Source organism: Nycticebus coucang, chromosome 11 (assembly GCF_027406575.1).
Source record: "Nycticebus coucang isolate mNycCou1 chromosome 11, mNycCou1.pri, whole genome shotgun sequence".
Classification (NCBI taxonomy): Eukaryota; Metazoa; Chordata; class Mammalia; order Primates; family Lorisidae; genus Nycticebus; species Nycticebus coucang.
Genome location: NC_069790.1, coordinates 59199426 through 59215465, shown reverse-complemented (window position 1 = coordinate 59215465; position 16040 = coordinate 59199426). Strand labels below are relative to the sequence as shown.

At 37.1% G+C, this 16040-nt stretch overlaps 1 protein-coding gene across 7 annotated transcripts in view; it reads left to right on the top strand.

The window, feature by feature from the left end:
• AKAP9 (A-kinase anchoring protein 9) overlaps positions 1 to 16040 on the top strand; it is a 193706-nt gene that overhangs the window by 69388 nt on the left and 108278 nt on the right. For 6 of the 7 annotated variants that reach the window (XM_053608480.1, XM_053608479.1, XM_053608477.1 and 3 more), the window contains 2 exons: positions 10976 to 11189; positions 13615 to 13697. In XM_053608480.1, coding sequence (XP_053464455.1) covers positions 10976 to 11189; positions 13615 to 13697 — 297 coding nt within the window. The remainder of the gene's footprint in view (positions 1 to 10975; positions 11190 to 13614; positions 13698 to 16040) is intronic. The other variant, XM_053608476.1, reaches the window with a different exon arrangement.

Genomic DNA, 16040 nt, shown 5'->3' with positions numbered 1-16040 from the left:
CCATGAATGCCTTGTTAAATGTTTGGGATTGTCTTAAATTTCTTTTTTTTTTTCCATCTCTCTTTTTTTTTTTTTTTTTTTATTCTTGGGGATTCATTGAGGGTACAATAAGCCAGGTTATACTGATTGCAATTGTTAGGTAAAGTCCCTCTTGCAATCATGTCTTGCCCCCATAAAGTGTGACATACACCAAGGCCTCACCCCCCCTCCCTCCGTCCCTCTTTCTGCTTTTCCTCCACCCCTCCATAACCTTAATTGTCAGTTATTGTCCTCATATCAAAATTGAGTACATAGGATTCATGCTTCTCCATTCTTGTGATGCTTTACTAAGAATAATGTCTTCCACTTCCATCCATGTTAATACGAAGGATGTAAAGTCTCCATTTTTTTTAATAGCTGAATAGTATTCCATGGTATACATATACCACAGCTTGTTAATCCATTCCTGGGTTGGTGGGCATTTAGGCTGTTTCCACATTTTGGTGATTGTAAATTGAGCTGCAATAAACAGTCTAGTACAAGTGTCCTTATGATAAAAGGATTTTTTTCCTTCTGGGTAGATGCCCAGTAATGGGATTGCAGGATCAAATGGGAGTTCTAGCTTGAGTGCTTTGAGGTTTCTCCATACTTCGTTCCAGAAAGGTTGTACTAGTTTGCAGTCCCACCAGCAGTGTAAAAGTGTTCCCTTCTCTCCACATCCACGCCAGCATCTGCAGTTTTGAGCTTTTGTGATGTGGGCCATTCTCACTGGGGTTAGATGATATCTCAGGGTTGTTTTGATTTGCATTTCTCTAATATATAGAGATGATGAACATTTTTTTCATGTGTTTGTTAGCCATTCATCTGTCATCTTTAGAGAAGGTTCTATTCATGTCTCTTGCCCATTGACATATGGGATTGTTGGCTTTTTTCTTGTGGGTTAATTTGAGTTCACTATAGATCCTAGTTATCAAGCTTTTGTCTGATTGAAAATATGCAAATATCCTTTCCCATTGTGTAGGTTGTCTCTTTGCTTTGGTTATTGTCTCCTTGGCTTTTCAGTTTAGTAAGGCGCCGGCCCCATATACCAAGGGTGGTGGGTTCAAACCTGACCCCAGCCAAACTGCAACCAAAAAATAGCCGGGCGTTGTGGCAGGCGCCTGTAGTCCCAGCTACTCAGGAGGCTGAGGCAAGAGAATCGCTTAAGCCCAGGAGTTCCAGGTTGCTGTGAGCTGTGTGATGCCACGGCACTCTACCGAGGGCCATAAAGTGAGACTCTGTCTCTACCAAAAAAAAAAAAAAAGCATTTTCGGCGCCTGTGGCTCAGTGAGTAGGGCGCCGGCCCCCACCGAGGGTGGCGGGTTCAAACCCGGCCCCGGCCAAACTGCAACCAAAAAATAGCCAGGTGCTATGGCAGGCACCTGTAGTCCCAGCTACTTGGGAGGCTGAGGCAAGACAATCGCTTAAGCCCAGGAGCTGGAGGTTGCTGTGAGCTGTGTGATGCCACGGCACTCTACCAAGGGCCATACAGTGAGACTCTGTCTCTAAAAAAAGAAAAAAAAAAGGAGAAGCTTTTCAGTTTAATGAAGTCCCATTTGTTTATTTTTGTTGTTGTTGCAATTGCCATGGCAATCTTCTTCAGGAAGTCTTTCCCCAGGCCAGTATTTTCCAATGTTTTTCCTATGCTTTCTTTGAGGATTTTTATTGTTTCATGCCTTAAATTTAAGTCCTTTATCCATCTTGAATCCATTTTTGTGAGTGGGGAAAGGTGTGGGTCCAGTTTCAGTCTTTTACATGTAGACATCCAGTTCTCCCAACACCATTTATTGAATAGGGAGTCTTTCCCCCAAGGTATGTTCTTGTTTGGTTTATCGAAGATTAGGTGGTTGTAAGATGTCACTTTCATTTCTTGGTTTTCAATTCAATTCCAAGTGTCTATGTCTCTGTTTTTGTGCCAGTACCAATGCTATCTTGAGCACTATGGCTTTGTAGTACAGACTAAAATCTGGTATGTTGATGCCCCCAGCTTTATTTTTATTACTAAGGACTGCCTTAGCTATACGGGTTTTTTTCCGGTTCTATACAAAATGCAGAATCATTTTCTCCAAATCTTGAAAGTACAGTGTTGGTATTTTGATAGAAATGGGATTGAATAGGTAGATTGCTTTGGGAAGTATAGACATTTTAACAATGTTGATTCTTCCCATTCATGAGCATGGTATGTTCTTCCATTTGTTAATATCCTCTGCTATTTCCTTTCTGAGGATTTCAGTTTTCTTCATAGAGGTCCTTCACCTCCTTCATTAGGTATATTCCTTGGTATTTCATTTTCTTTGAAACTATGGTGAAGGGAGTTGTGTCCTTAATTAGCTTCTCATCTTGACTGTTATTGGTGTATACAAAGGCTACTGACTTGTGGACATTGATTTTATATCCTGAAACATTACTGTATTTTTTGATGACTTCTAGGAGTCTTGTGGTTGAGTCTTTGGGGTTCTCTGAATATAAGATCATGTTGTCAGCAAAGAGGGAGAGTTTGACCTCCTCTGCTCCCATTTGGATTCCCTTTATTTCCTTGTCTTGCCTAATTGTATTGGCTAGAACTTCCAGCACTATGTTGAATAGTAAAGGTGACAGAGGACAACCTTGTCTGGTTCCAGTTCTAAGAGGAAAAGCTTTCAGTTTTACTCCATTCAGTAAAATATTGGCTGTGGGTTTGTCATAGATAGCTTCAGTCAGTTTTAGAAATGTGCCACCTATGCCTATACTCTTCGGTGTTCTAATTAGAAAAGGATGCTGGATTTTATCAAATGCTTTTTCTGCATCTATTGAGAGGATCATGTGATTTTTATTTTTGCCTCTGTTAATATGGTGGATAACGTTTATGGACTTGCGTATATTAAACCAGCCTCGCATCCCTGGGATGAAGCCTACTTGATCATGATGAATGACTTTTTTGATGATAAGCTGTAATCTGTTGGCTAGGATTTTGTTGAGAATTTTTGCATCTATATTCATGAGTGAGATTGGTCTGAAATTCTCCTTTTTGTTTGGGTCTTTTCCTGGTTTTGGTATCAGGTTGATGTTTGCTTCATAGAATGTGTTGGGGAAGATTCCTTCTTCCTCAATTTTTTGGAATAATTTCTGCAGTACAGGAATAAGCTCTTCCTTGAAGGTTTGATAGAATTCTGGAGTGAAGCCATCTGGACCAGGGCATTTTTTGGTTGGAAGATTTTTTATTGTTTCTTTGATCTCAGTGCTTGAAATTGGTCTGTTCAGAAGCTCTATTTCTTCCTGGCTAAGTCTAGGGAGAGGGTGTGATTCCAAATATTGATCCATTTTCTTCACATTGTCAAATTTCTGGGCATAGAGTTTCTGGTAGTATTCAGAGATGATCTCCTGTATCTCTGTGGCATCAGTTGTTATTTCCCCTTTATCATTTCTGATTGAGGTTACTAGAGATTTTTACTTTTCTATTTCTCATTAGTCTGGCCAATGGTTTATCTATTTTATTTATTTTTTAAAAAAACCAACTGCTTGTTTCATTAATTTTCTGAATGATTCTTTTGTTTTCAATTTCATTGATCTCTGATTTGATTTTGGCTATGTCTTTTCTTCTATTGAGTTTAGGCTTAGATTGTTCTTCTTTTTCCAAATCCATAAAATGGCTTGTGAGATTGTTGATGTGCTCTCTTTCTGTTTTTTTGAATGTAGGCATCTAAAGCAATGAATTTTCCTCTCAAAACTGCTTTTGCAGTATCCTACAGGTTTTGGTAGCTTGTGTCTTCATTGTTGTTATGCTCAAGGAAGTTAATGATTTCCTGTTTTATTTCTTCCTGCACCCATCTGTTATTGAACAGAAGATTGTTTAATTTCCATGCCTTTGTGTGGAGTGGAGCGTTTTTGTTAGAGTTGAGTTCCACCTTTAGTGCCTTATGGTCTGAAAAGATACAAGGTAAAATTTCAATTCTTTTGATTCTGTTGATATTTGTTTTGTGTCCCAGGAAATGGTCAATTTTGGAGAATGTTCCATGGGGTGATGAGAAGAATGTATATTCTTTATCTTTGGGATGGAGTGTTCTATATGCGTCTATCAAGTACAGTTGTTCTAGGGTCTCGTTTAAATCTCTTATATCTTTGTTTAATTTCTGGTTAGAGGATCTGTCCAGCTCTGTAAGAGGAGTGTTAAAGTCCCCTGTTATTATGGTATTATCAGATATCATATTGCTCAGACTGAGTAAGGTCTGTTTCAAGAATCTGGGAGCATTTAAATTGGGTGCATAAATATTTAGAATTGATACATCTTCTTGTTGTATTTTTCCCTTGACCAATATAAAGTGACCGTCTTTATCTTTTTTGACTTTAGTTGCTTTAAATCCACATGTATCTGAAAATAAGATTGCAACTCTTCTTTTCTTCTGAATTCCATTTGCCTGAAAAATTGTCTTCCAACCCTTGACTTGGAGCTTTAATTTGTCTTTTGAAGCCAGGTGTGTTTCTTGCAGACAGCAAATGTATGGCTTGTGTTTTTTAATCCAGTCAGCCAATCTATGTCTCTTCATTGGTGAATTCAAGCCATTAACATTTATTGAGATAATTGATAAGTGTGGTAGTATTGTATTCGTCTTATTTTGTGAGAGTCCATTGCTTAGTTTTATCTTTTGCATCAGTGTGGAGGTTAGGTTCTGTCCATTAATTTCTGAGTTCTTACTTTGCTGCTGATCGATTGTGGTGGTCAGTGTGTAGAACTTGTTGAAGTATTTCCTGTAGAGCTGGTCTTGTTGTGGTGAATTTCCTCAATGTTTGTATATCCATAAATGATTTGATTTCTCCATCAATTTTTAAGCTCAGCTTAGCAGGGTACAGAATTCTGGGCTGGAAATTGTTCTGTTTAAGTAGATTAAAGGTAGATGACCATTGTCTTCTTGCATGGAAAGTTTCATTAGAGAAGTCTGCGGTCACTCTGATGGATTTGTCCCTGTAGGTCAACTGGCGCTTACTCCTGGCAGTTTGTAGAATCTTTTCTTTTGTCTTGACTTTGGACAGGTTCATCACAATGTGTCTTGGAGAAGCTCAGTTAGAGTTGAGGCGACCTGGGGTCCGATAGCCCTCTGAAAGCAGTGTGTCAGAATCTTTGGTGATATTTGGGAAATTTTCTTTTATAATATTCTCTAGTATGGCTTCCTCCTCTGGGGCATTCTTCTTCCCCTTCTGGAATTCCTATAACTCGTATGTTGGAACGCTTCATAAAGTCCCATAATTCTAACAGTGAACGTTCTGCTTTCTCTCTCTTCTTTTCTGCCTCTTTTACTATCTGAGTTATCTCAAGAACTTTGTCTTCTACCTCTGAAATTCTTTCTTCTGCGTGGTCTAACCTGTTGCTGATACTTTCCATTGCATGTTTAAGTTCCCTAATTGACTGTTTCAGTTCCTTCAGCTCTGCTATATCCTTTCTATATTCTTCATATCGTTCATCTCTTATTTGATTCTGTTTTTCGATTTCCTTTTGGTTATTTTCCACTTTATTAGCCGTTTCCTTCATTGTTTCCATCATTACTTTCATTGTTTTCATCGTGTGTATTCTAAATTCCCTTTCTGTCATTCCTAACATTTCTTTATAGGTGGAATCCTCTGCAGTAGCTACCTCATGGTCCCTTGGCGGGGTCGTTCTGGACTGGTTCTTCATGTTGCCTGGAGTTTTCTGCTGATTCTTCTTCATGAATGATTTCTTTTATCTGTTTCCTTGCCCTAATTTTCCTATCACTTCCTCTTGCTCTTTAAGTTCTCGTGCCTGCGGACTAAGGGTTTGATGACTCTTTTTGTTACAGGACCAGAAGTGAGAAGTTTGAAGAGCAAGAAAGGGATGAAAGAAAGGAGGACCGAGTGAATAGAAAAAAAAAATGGAGAAAGGAGAGTGGGTGGGTAAAAGGAATATTGACAAAAAGAAGAGAAGCACAGAAAGAGGGAGACAGAGCAATATAGGTGTACAGTAGGGTACTTTGACACAACCTTAAAAAACACCCACCTTGTGGGAGTGCCCAGTTGGGTGGTTCCCTTGAGGTCAGCAGCTCTTTGCTAATCTGATCAGACACAGTACCCCACCTCCACCAAGTAGAGAGGAAAGACAAAAATGCTATAAATCAAACCAAAACAAGCACGCAGAAAACTTTACGGGATAAAATTGGGTGAAAAACCAATAATAGCAAAATGAAGTTCTAGTTATTGAAAAACGCAGCAATGGGAGATTATAATTAAACTAGAAAAATTGAGGAAGAAAAAAGATATGTATGGAAAAGGTTGAAATTAAAAAATAAAACAACATCAACAACATCAAAATAAACAAAAAACAACCAAACAAAAAAACACAGCCAAAAACAAAGCAGTATATATATGTTGTTGAATATTTTCTGGGCAACATGTGGTCTTCTGGGGTATGAGATGTTAATCACAGTTCTGATATGACTGGAGGCTGCTGATTTCTCAAACCCCAGCAGGCAGACACCCTAAATCTCTCTTCAGCGCACTTAAAAGGCACTTTGAACTTGTAAGCAGAAGCTTAGCAGAAGCTTTCCCAGGAAAGTGCTTGTCGCTGGAATCACTGCTGAAGTGGCTATCCACTTACCCAGTGTGCCAAAACCGGTCTCACTCTGCCCCTGAGGGTTAGGGCTCTAAGGCAGCTCAGACCCCACCCTTCGGCTACTAGGTCACTAGTTTACCAGCTCCCACCCGATTCTAGCTCTGTGACCCTGAGGGCGGAGCTTGCCGGGGCAAATCACTCACAATGGCTCCCTGTGGCCCACAGCCAAACACTATTAGCTCCGTCTGGCTCAGTGGCTCAGACTGGGGCCCTAGACAACGGCCAAATTTCTCCACACTCCCACTCAGGTTCTCCCCAAGGCAGTTCAACTGAGTGCCAAGTCCAAAGACACCAAAACAGTTCACAGGTAAGGCCTTTCTGGTTTGCAGTCTCGCTGCTACTGAACTTACCGTTGCGGGCAGGTTTAGACCGATTGAACACACGCGACCACTTGCCAGTTTTCCACTGTTTTAGTCCTCCTCTTGGGGTCCAGAAGTCTCTCACTGACTCCCTGTATCCTCACAGGGGTGATGATAGGCAGATCCCTACAGCCAGAGATGCCTGGAGTCCTATCTCCCCGTACTCATGGTGCCCAGATGCAAGGAAGCTGTTACTCGGCAGCCATCTTGCTCTCCTCCCCGTCTTAAATTTCTAATATGTGGTGATTAGTCCTAAAAATGTCAGCCATCATTTACATTTTTTAAAAAGCCAAAACTAAGTGGTTTTCTGAGAGAATATAAATTATCAAAATTAATTCAAATAGAAATGCAATTCTAATTGCATTAAAGTAAACTAACAATCATTAAAGAATTTGAAATAGTTTTCTCCCTCCCCTTTCCTCCAACTAAAAATGAACTGAGACCGTTTTACAAGTGAGTCTTATCACCTCTCAAAGTTTGTAATTGCCTAATAAAGTAATATTAAAGAGGGAGAGCAAAGGCAAGAAGAAAGGAAAGATAGGAGGAAGAAAAAGCAGCCAGCCTATTTATTTTCTGAGGCTGGTATAATGTTGATAAAAAGACCTGATAAGAACAGTACAAGAAAATAAAATTATATACTTAATCTCACTTATGAGTATGATTATAAAAATCCTAAAAAAAAGAAAATACTAACAAACTATTCCAAGAATGGAAGAAAAAGTCAACATCTGAAAAATCTATTAATGTAATTTCAGCATTCATACATATGAGGAAAAACCCCATATAATCGTTTTAATACATGCTGGAAAGATCCATAAAAACATAACAACTTATAATTTTTTTCTAAAAAGTGAGGAAACCAAGAATAGAAGGGAAACTTCTTAACTATGATAATGTTTTTCATTAAGAATACTCAGCAAATGGGCGGTGCCTGTGGCTCAAAGAAGTAGGGCACCAGCCCCATATACCAGAGATGGCCGGTTCAAACCCAGCCCCGGCCAAAAACTGCGAAAAAAAAAAAAACAAAACTCAGCAGATAACATTTCTAATGGTGTAACTTAGAAGCATTCTCATTAAAAGCAAGTAGAGGACTTGAATTCCCACCACTAACTTTACTTTGTCAACATTATTTTATAGTTTCTAGCCAATACAATATGATAAGAATAAGAAAGGGAAGTAAGGCTATGAACAAAAGAGACAAAACTTCAAACCCCACACACTTAAGTTCAGAAAATTACAAATCACTAAAGCAGATTAAGATCTGATTATATGATAATATACACCATGTTTATAGTAAAAAAAATACAAAGTTAAAAAAAGTCAGTTCTCCCCAAATTAATCTGTACAATTCAATGTAGTTCCAATCAAAATTCCATTATTTTTCACATCTTAAAAACCTGATTGTGGGATGGTGCCTGTGGCTGAAGGAGTAGGGCACCGGCCCCATATACCAGGGGTGGCAGGTTCAAGCCCCCACCCCCCCAGCCAAAAATTGCAAAAAAAAAAAGAAAAAAAACAAACCAATTATAAAATTGGTGTAGAAAATGAACTATCTAGGAATAGCCAAGATAGGTTTAGAAAAAATGTATTATATCTGATATTAAGGCTTACTACTACAAAATCATGGTAGACAGTATGGTTCGATGTGGGCTAGAAAGATCAGTGGAATGTGATAGATAGCCAAGAAACATCCAAATCCATGTGAAATTTTAGAGTAAGGAGGCCCTACATATATCTGCATTCCAGGCACTTTTCTAGGCAATGGTGATATATTAGTAAACAAAAATAGGCAATAAAGAATAAATCTTATATTTTAGAGGGGTTAGACGGACATTAAATTTTAAAAAAGATGAATAAATGTATGTTGTATCAGGTGGTAGTAAGTAATGTGAAGAAAATTAAAATATGGTTCTGAGGCCAGAGATCCACCAGAGGTGAGTATGGGTGCTTTTTAATATGTGTAGGGTAGGTCAGGGAAGACTACTCTGGCGAAGTGATATCTGAACAGAGACTTGAATAAAATGAAAGAACAAGCCATATTAGGAGGAAAAATTTATAGTATTCAATTATTGCTTTCAGGATACCTGGCTTTTGATACTGGGGATGGGATGGGGAGTTAAGGAATTAGAGCCTACCTTTAGAAAAAAAATAACTGCAAGTTGGTTAAAGACATACACACAAAAAGAAATGGGATCTTGACAAAGGGAAGCACTTTCAATGAAGAATCTTTAAAAAGCACAGGAAAAGATTAATAAATTTGATTATATTTTATAAGTAATACCATAATACAAGTTTAATGAGAAGGACCAGATATTTGCCACATATATTAAAAATATCAAGAAGATGTAAAAATGGATACAGGATATGAATAGTTATGTATCTCAGAATAGAAAATCAAAATAACCATGAAAAGATACTGTGAACCATACGAATTGATATAATAGTAAAGTAGCACTTCGCCATCAGGTTGGTGAAATAAGTCTGATAACAAAATGTGTGGTGAAAATGTGGGGCTGTGAGTGCCCTTACATTGCTGAGAGCAGTGTAAGTAAGAGCTGTTTTGTAAAAAATAATTTGGGAAAATCTTGTACGTTTTAAAATGTGCATGATGACAACAAAATGTGTGGTGAAGATGTGGGGCTTCAGATATGGGGCTTCAGCAATATACCGTAATATTGCTGAGAGCAGTGTAAGTAAGGGCTATTCTGTAAAAAATAATTTGGGAAAAATCTAATAAATTTTAAAATCTGCATTATGACCTAGCAATTATATTTCTAGGTGGTTCTCAAAATGTGTCCCCTGACCAACAGTATCAGAATCCCTTGGAAACAAGTAGAATTCAAATTCTCAGGCCCTAGACCTCCTATATCAGAAACTCTGGAGGAGGGGGGCTGGCAACCTGCTTTAATAAGCACTCTAGGTAATTCTGATCCATGCTAAAGTTTGAGAACTTTAAAGTTGAGAACCACTATACTAGAGAAGTATAAGCACATTTGTCTTAAGAGGACAGATGTGTATATATACACACACACATATTTAAAATTGCACACGAACTTTATGGCCACCCTATGTGTATATTTTGTTTGTTTTGTTTTTTAGTGTAGCATTTTTTGAAATATCCAAAATTTAGAAATAATTTAGTAATCTCTCCAAAAAGAAAATGGACAAATTGTGGTATATATGCTATACCACAGTTAAAATAAATTCACTTATATTTTTGGATGAATCTGAGGCATATTGAATGAGAAAAGCAGTTCGTGTTTACTGTGTAACATTTTATACCATTTATGTAAATCCTTAAAAATACAAAATATAATGCATTGTTTATATATACATTGAGAGGTAATAGTATGAGAAACAAACTGGACTTGTATCACTTTTTTTTTTTTTTTTTTGCAGTTTTTGGCTGGGGCCGGATTTGAACCCGCCACCTCCCGTATACAGGGCTGGCGCCTACTCCTTCAACTACAGGCACCACCTGTATCACATTTTTGATTCTGGTTGCCTGTGGGGAAGGAGAAAATGAGAACTTTGTAGATTATGTTTTATCTATAATGTTTCCTTCCTAAACCAAAAAAGAGATGTGCAGGGAGGAGGGGAATAATGAAAAATAAGGCAAAATGTTAGTATTTTTTAATTTGGGTTATAAGTATGTAAGTGTTCATAACATTACTCTTTGTATTTCTCTACATTTAAAATATTTTAAAACAAAAATCAAAAATAAGTCCTACTATCTATACCAAATATAAGAATTTACTATGAACTTGAAGTAATGAAAATGTTGTGCCACTGTCGTTGTAAAAGACAAATGTATCAATGCAACAGAATGAGGAGAAAACATTAGACTTCAGATCTCTTTTTTTAAAACTATAACTTTCACTTTATATAAGTATAATTTTATAACTTTTTTAAACTATAACTTTGTGTATATTCTCCCTATAGAAGTTAATTATTTGATTTATAATTTAAAATTTTTCTTCTGTTTATATTTACTTTTAAGAATGATTTAAGGCTACAAATGGAAGCGCAGCGCATATGCCTCTCTCTGGTTTATTCAACTCATGTGGATCAGGTTCGTGAATATATGGAAAATGAAAAAGATAAAGCTCTTAGCAGTCTGAAAGAGGAGCTTATTTCTGCTCAAGACGAAAAGATCAAGGAACTTCAGAAAATACACCAGTTAGAGCTACAGGATATAAAAACACAAGAAACAGGTAAATGGTTTCTGACTTTTAAGTACCGTGAAGCCAATAAGTATCAATTAGAGCCCATAGAGAAAAATGATTTGTATATCCAGGCCTGGATCCATTTGCTTATACAATTAATTCCTAGATGTTCATTTAAATACTTGAGAAAGCTAAAATCATTGACTCGTTTTCTCATACGAAGTCACAATTCATCAGAAAAGCATATACAGGGTGACCATAAAGTTTGTGTGCACATAAATGTTACGGCCACCCGGTATAAAATAAACTGCCTATTTCTGTAATAGAAGAATAAATAAAAAGAAAGGGAGAAGAAAGGAGAAAAGTGTAGTGCTTTCTGACAGGTTCAGTAGGGCGAGGTGGTGGTGGGCACGTGTAGCTGCAATTTTAAGGAAGGTTCAGTTCAGTACATTTGTTTTTGAGAATTGAGAATACAAAGTATATAGGAAGCTGGAGAGATTGGTAAGAGTTTAAACAGAAAAAGTCCTATGTACTCTGAATGAAGCATGTTTAAGTACTACACGAGTTTAAATAGCAAGAGTAACACAGTAAGATTTTTACTTTAAGATGGCACCATTGGCATGAGTTGGAAGAAGCGAGATTAGTGATGGGAAAACAGTTCTGCAACTTTGGGAGTAATGCCAATAAATGAGATATTGAACTAAGAGTCAATGAGGATGGAAAGGAAAGTTAAGTGAAGAAGTAGGCTCTAGTCTGCAGCTAATATAAGCAGTAAAAATGGGGGGAATTAAGAATGATCTCCAAGTTTCTAACTTGGGTAACTAAATTGAGGATAGTTCCAGTCACAAACAGGACAAGGAGCAGATTTATGGGAAAGAAAATAAATTCAATTTGGACAATATTGAATAAGAATAACTATTGACATTGAAAAGGAAATGTCCACTATGCAGTTGAAAATAGAAATGTGAAACTGAGGAGAGAGCAGTGGGTTCAAGATAAAGATTTAGAATCAACATGGAGGTTACCTGAGATGAGAGAGAACCAGAAGACTAAAGATGCAGCATGGGAAGCAGCAATATTTAGAGGACCTGCAGTTGAAGAAGAGGAGCCTGTTCATGAACTGGTTGTAATTAACTTTTGTCTTTAATAATTATTTCATCACACAGTTAAAAAACAAGGCTTCTTGTGTTCTAGGTAGCTCAAGGCCTCTCCTTTTGCCTTTGGGAATGAGGTGGTTTTTAAGTTTTTCCAGTGAAATTTCTCTATTGAGTGGAGTAAAAAATTAAGAGAGGCTGGAACAAGAATACCATACTTCTTCACATCAGGAGTTTTAGGGTTTGAATTTATGAATATTTTAAACATGTATTTTTTAATTGATATCCTCTTCAAATAGCCTTTCCAGTGTTTTTCAAACTATGAGTCAATTAATGGATCTATTGATGAGTGATAAAGTCAGTTTAGTGAATAATGACTAGCATCTTCTTTAAAAAATATAAATAGAAGAGTCGAGGGCTATGAGATTATGGCTCATGCCTATAACCCAAGCTGTATGGGAGGCTGCTATACTAGGTTGCTGAGCTCAGGAGTTTGACACCAGCCTGAGCACAAGTGAGTTCCTATCTCTACAAAGAACAGATAAATTAGCCAGGCATGGCAGCATGCGTCTGTAGTCCTGCCTCCTTGGCAGGGTGAGGCAGGAGGATTGCTTGAGTGTAGGAGTAGAGGGTCCAGTGAGCTGTGGGTGCACTGTAGTACCTGGACAGTACTCTAGTCCAGGCATGAGAAGGAAGGTCAAGACACTGTGTCAAAAAAATAAGAAAGAAAATGAAAAATTAAAAGGAAAGTAGAACAGAAAACACTGCATTACATAGCATGTAAGAAAGGTAAATATTGAGGGCGACGCCTGTGGCTCAGCGGGTAGGGCGCTGGCCCCATATGCCAAGGGTGGCAGGTTCAAACCCAGCCCTGGCCAAACTGCAACAAAAAAATAGCCGGGTGTTGTGGCAGGCGCCTGTAGTCCCAGCTACTTGGGAGGCTGAGTCAAGAAAATCGCCTAAGCACAAGGATTTGGAGGTTGCTGTGAGCTGTGTGATGCCACGGCACTCTACCGAGGGTGATAAGGTGAGACTGTCTCTACAAAAAAAAAAAGAAAGGTAAATATTGATTTGTGAAATTTTAATTTCAGTTTTACATGGGTGTATATAATAGTTTATGATATGTATTTCTTTTGTTGGGTTATAGTATAAGAAAAGCTTGAAAGTCACTGCCTTATGCCATCTTGTGGAAAAGAATTTGAAAAATCTTGCATGTATTCTGAGGTAGTTAACATTGAGCAATGGAAAATAACTTTGAAAGAAATAAAGAATTTAAAACTAACCTTATTGCAGGAAAGCTTTTAGTTGATATGTAGGGTAAATATGGTAATAGTACTTAAATATTTAAATTGAACATCTTAATGCATTATCTTTTATAGTAGGTGGTAAAGCAAAGCCTTTACAGATGCTCATTGGAAAACTTCAAAATGCAGTGTCTGAAGAATGTTCTAGTTTCTCACAGGTAAGATTACTTAAAATGTGCTTTTAGATAAGTGCAAAAAGTTACTACTAATTTAATGAGCAGAATTATCTAACCTAGTTTTTTTCACTGTCTTACTGCAGAACGGCACTTAGAAAGAATTCAAAGTTTTTAACTTTAAATGAACATTTACAAATTTCCTGATTTTCACATATAAATTATCTCATCAATAGAACAGACACTAATTGCTGATGTCTCCGAAGATGAGTTACTTAATCCTTCTCTGTTTCAGTTTCTTCATCTGTAAATTGAATATTCGTGTAATTAACAATATAGTTTAACTTTTAAGTAGATCACAAGAAATATGAAAAAATAAATAGTATCAGTAAACAATTTATTTTTTAAATTTTAAAGTTGATTATGTCTATTTTTAGTTGTGTGAGGGCGAAAGGTAAAAGTTATTCACAGAACTTACCAAATGATTATGGGGCATGTGTTTTTGTTTTTGTTTTTTTTTTTCTTTTTTTGAGATATGGACTCATTCTTCTGCACAGATTGGAGTATAGTCATGTCATCATAGCTTGCTGTGTAACATCCATCTTCTGGGCTCAAGGGATCTTCCTGCCTTAGCTTCCCAAGTAGCTAAGACTACAGGCATGTGCCACCAGGCCCAACTAATTTTCTTACTTTTATCTTTTTGTAAAGACAAGATTTCACTGTGTTGCCCAGGCTGGTGTCAAACTCCTGGCCTCAAGCGATCTTCTTACCTTGGCCTCCCAAAGTGTTGAGGTTATAGGCGTTAGCCACTGCACCCAACTTACATGTGTTTCGTTAATTTATTTATTCATTTGTTCTTTATGTTTGTTTTTCATTTACTTTTTAATTTTAGCTTAATGTGAGAGTACAAACAACTAGATCACAATATTTGCATTTGTTAGGTAGAGTCCTTGTAGTTGTGTCCTGCACCCAGAAGGTGTGCCATATACCCTTACATTGTGCCCATTAAGTGGGAGCACACCAATCTCTTCCCTCACTCACTCACCCTCCCTCCATCCAACTTGAATTAAATTGAGTTTTTCTGTAATGTGGGCCTGTATTAGTTTGTCTGCTGGCTTCATATTAGTATTGAGTACATTGGATATTTGCTTTTCTTATTCTTGTGATACTTTACTAAGAAAAATTTGTTTCAAATCCATCCAGGTTAATACAAAATATGTAAAGTCTCCATCCTTTTATGGGCTGAATAGTATTCCATGATATACCACAGTTTATTAATCTGTTCCTGGGTTGATGGGCATTTAGGTTGTTTCCACATCTTGGCAATTGTAAATTGATCTGTGATAAACAATTTAATGCAAATGTCCTTATGATAAAATGATTTTTTTTCTTCTGAGTAGATAGCTAGTAATGAGATTGTGGGATCAAATGGGAGGTCTAATTTGAGTTCTTTGAGGATTCTCCATACTTCTTTCCCAAGTGGCTATATTACTTTATATTCCTACCAACAGTGTGAAAGTGATCTCCTCTCTCCAAGTCCATGCCACTGTCTACAGTTTTGGGACTTTGTGATGTGGGCTATTCTCACTGGGGTTAGGTGATATAGCAGGATGGTTTTGATTTGCATTTCTCTGATGATTGGGGACAATGAGCATTATTTCATGTTTGTTACCTATTTGTCTTACTCAGAGAAGGTTCTGTTCATGTCTCTTGCCCAGTGATGAATGGGATTGTTTGCTTTTTTCTGTTGATTAATGTGAGTTCTCTGTACGCTCTAGTTATTCTAGATTCTAGTATAAGCCTTTGTCAGATTTGTAACACGCAAATATCTTTTCACTTTCCTTAGCTGTGTAGAAGCTTTTCAGTTTAAGTCCTGTTTAATTAAGTCCATTTTAATTAAGTTTATTTTTGTTGTTCTTACAGTTGCCACTGAAATCTTCTTCGTAAAATCTTTCCTGAAGCTGACATCCTCGTGGTTTTCCCGCATGTTCTTCTATGTCTTAGATTTAGATCTTTTATCCATCTTGAGTCAATTTTTGTAACTGGAAGGTGCGAGTCAAAATTCTATCTTTTACATGTGGTTATCCAGTTCTCCCAGTACCATTTATTGAATAAGGATTCTTTTTCCCAGTTTATGCTTTTGTTTGATTTATCAAAGATCAGATGGCTATAAGTGACTGATTTTATCTCTTGGTTATCTATTCAGTTCCATATGTCTATGTCTATATTTTATGCTGTTCTTATTATTGTGGACTTGTAATATAGCCTAAAGTCTAATAGAGTGATGCCTCTGGCTTTGTTTTTATTACTAAAAATTGCCTTGGCTAAATGGAGTTTTTCTGGTTCCACATGGAACAAAGAACTATTTTTTCCAGTTCTTCAGACTAT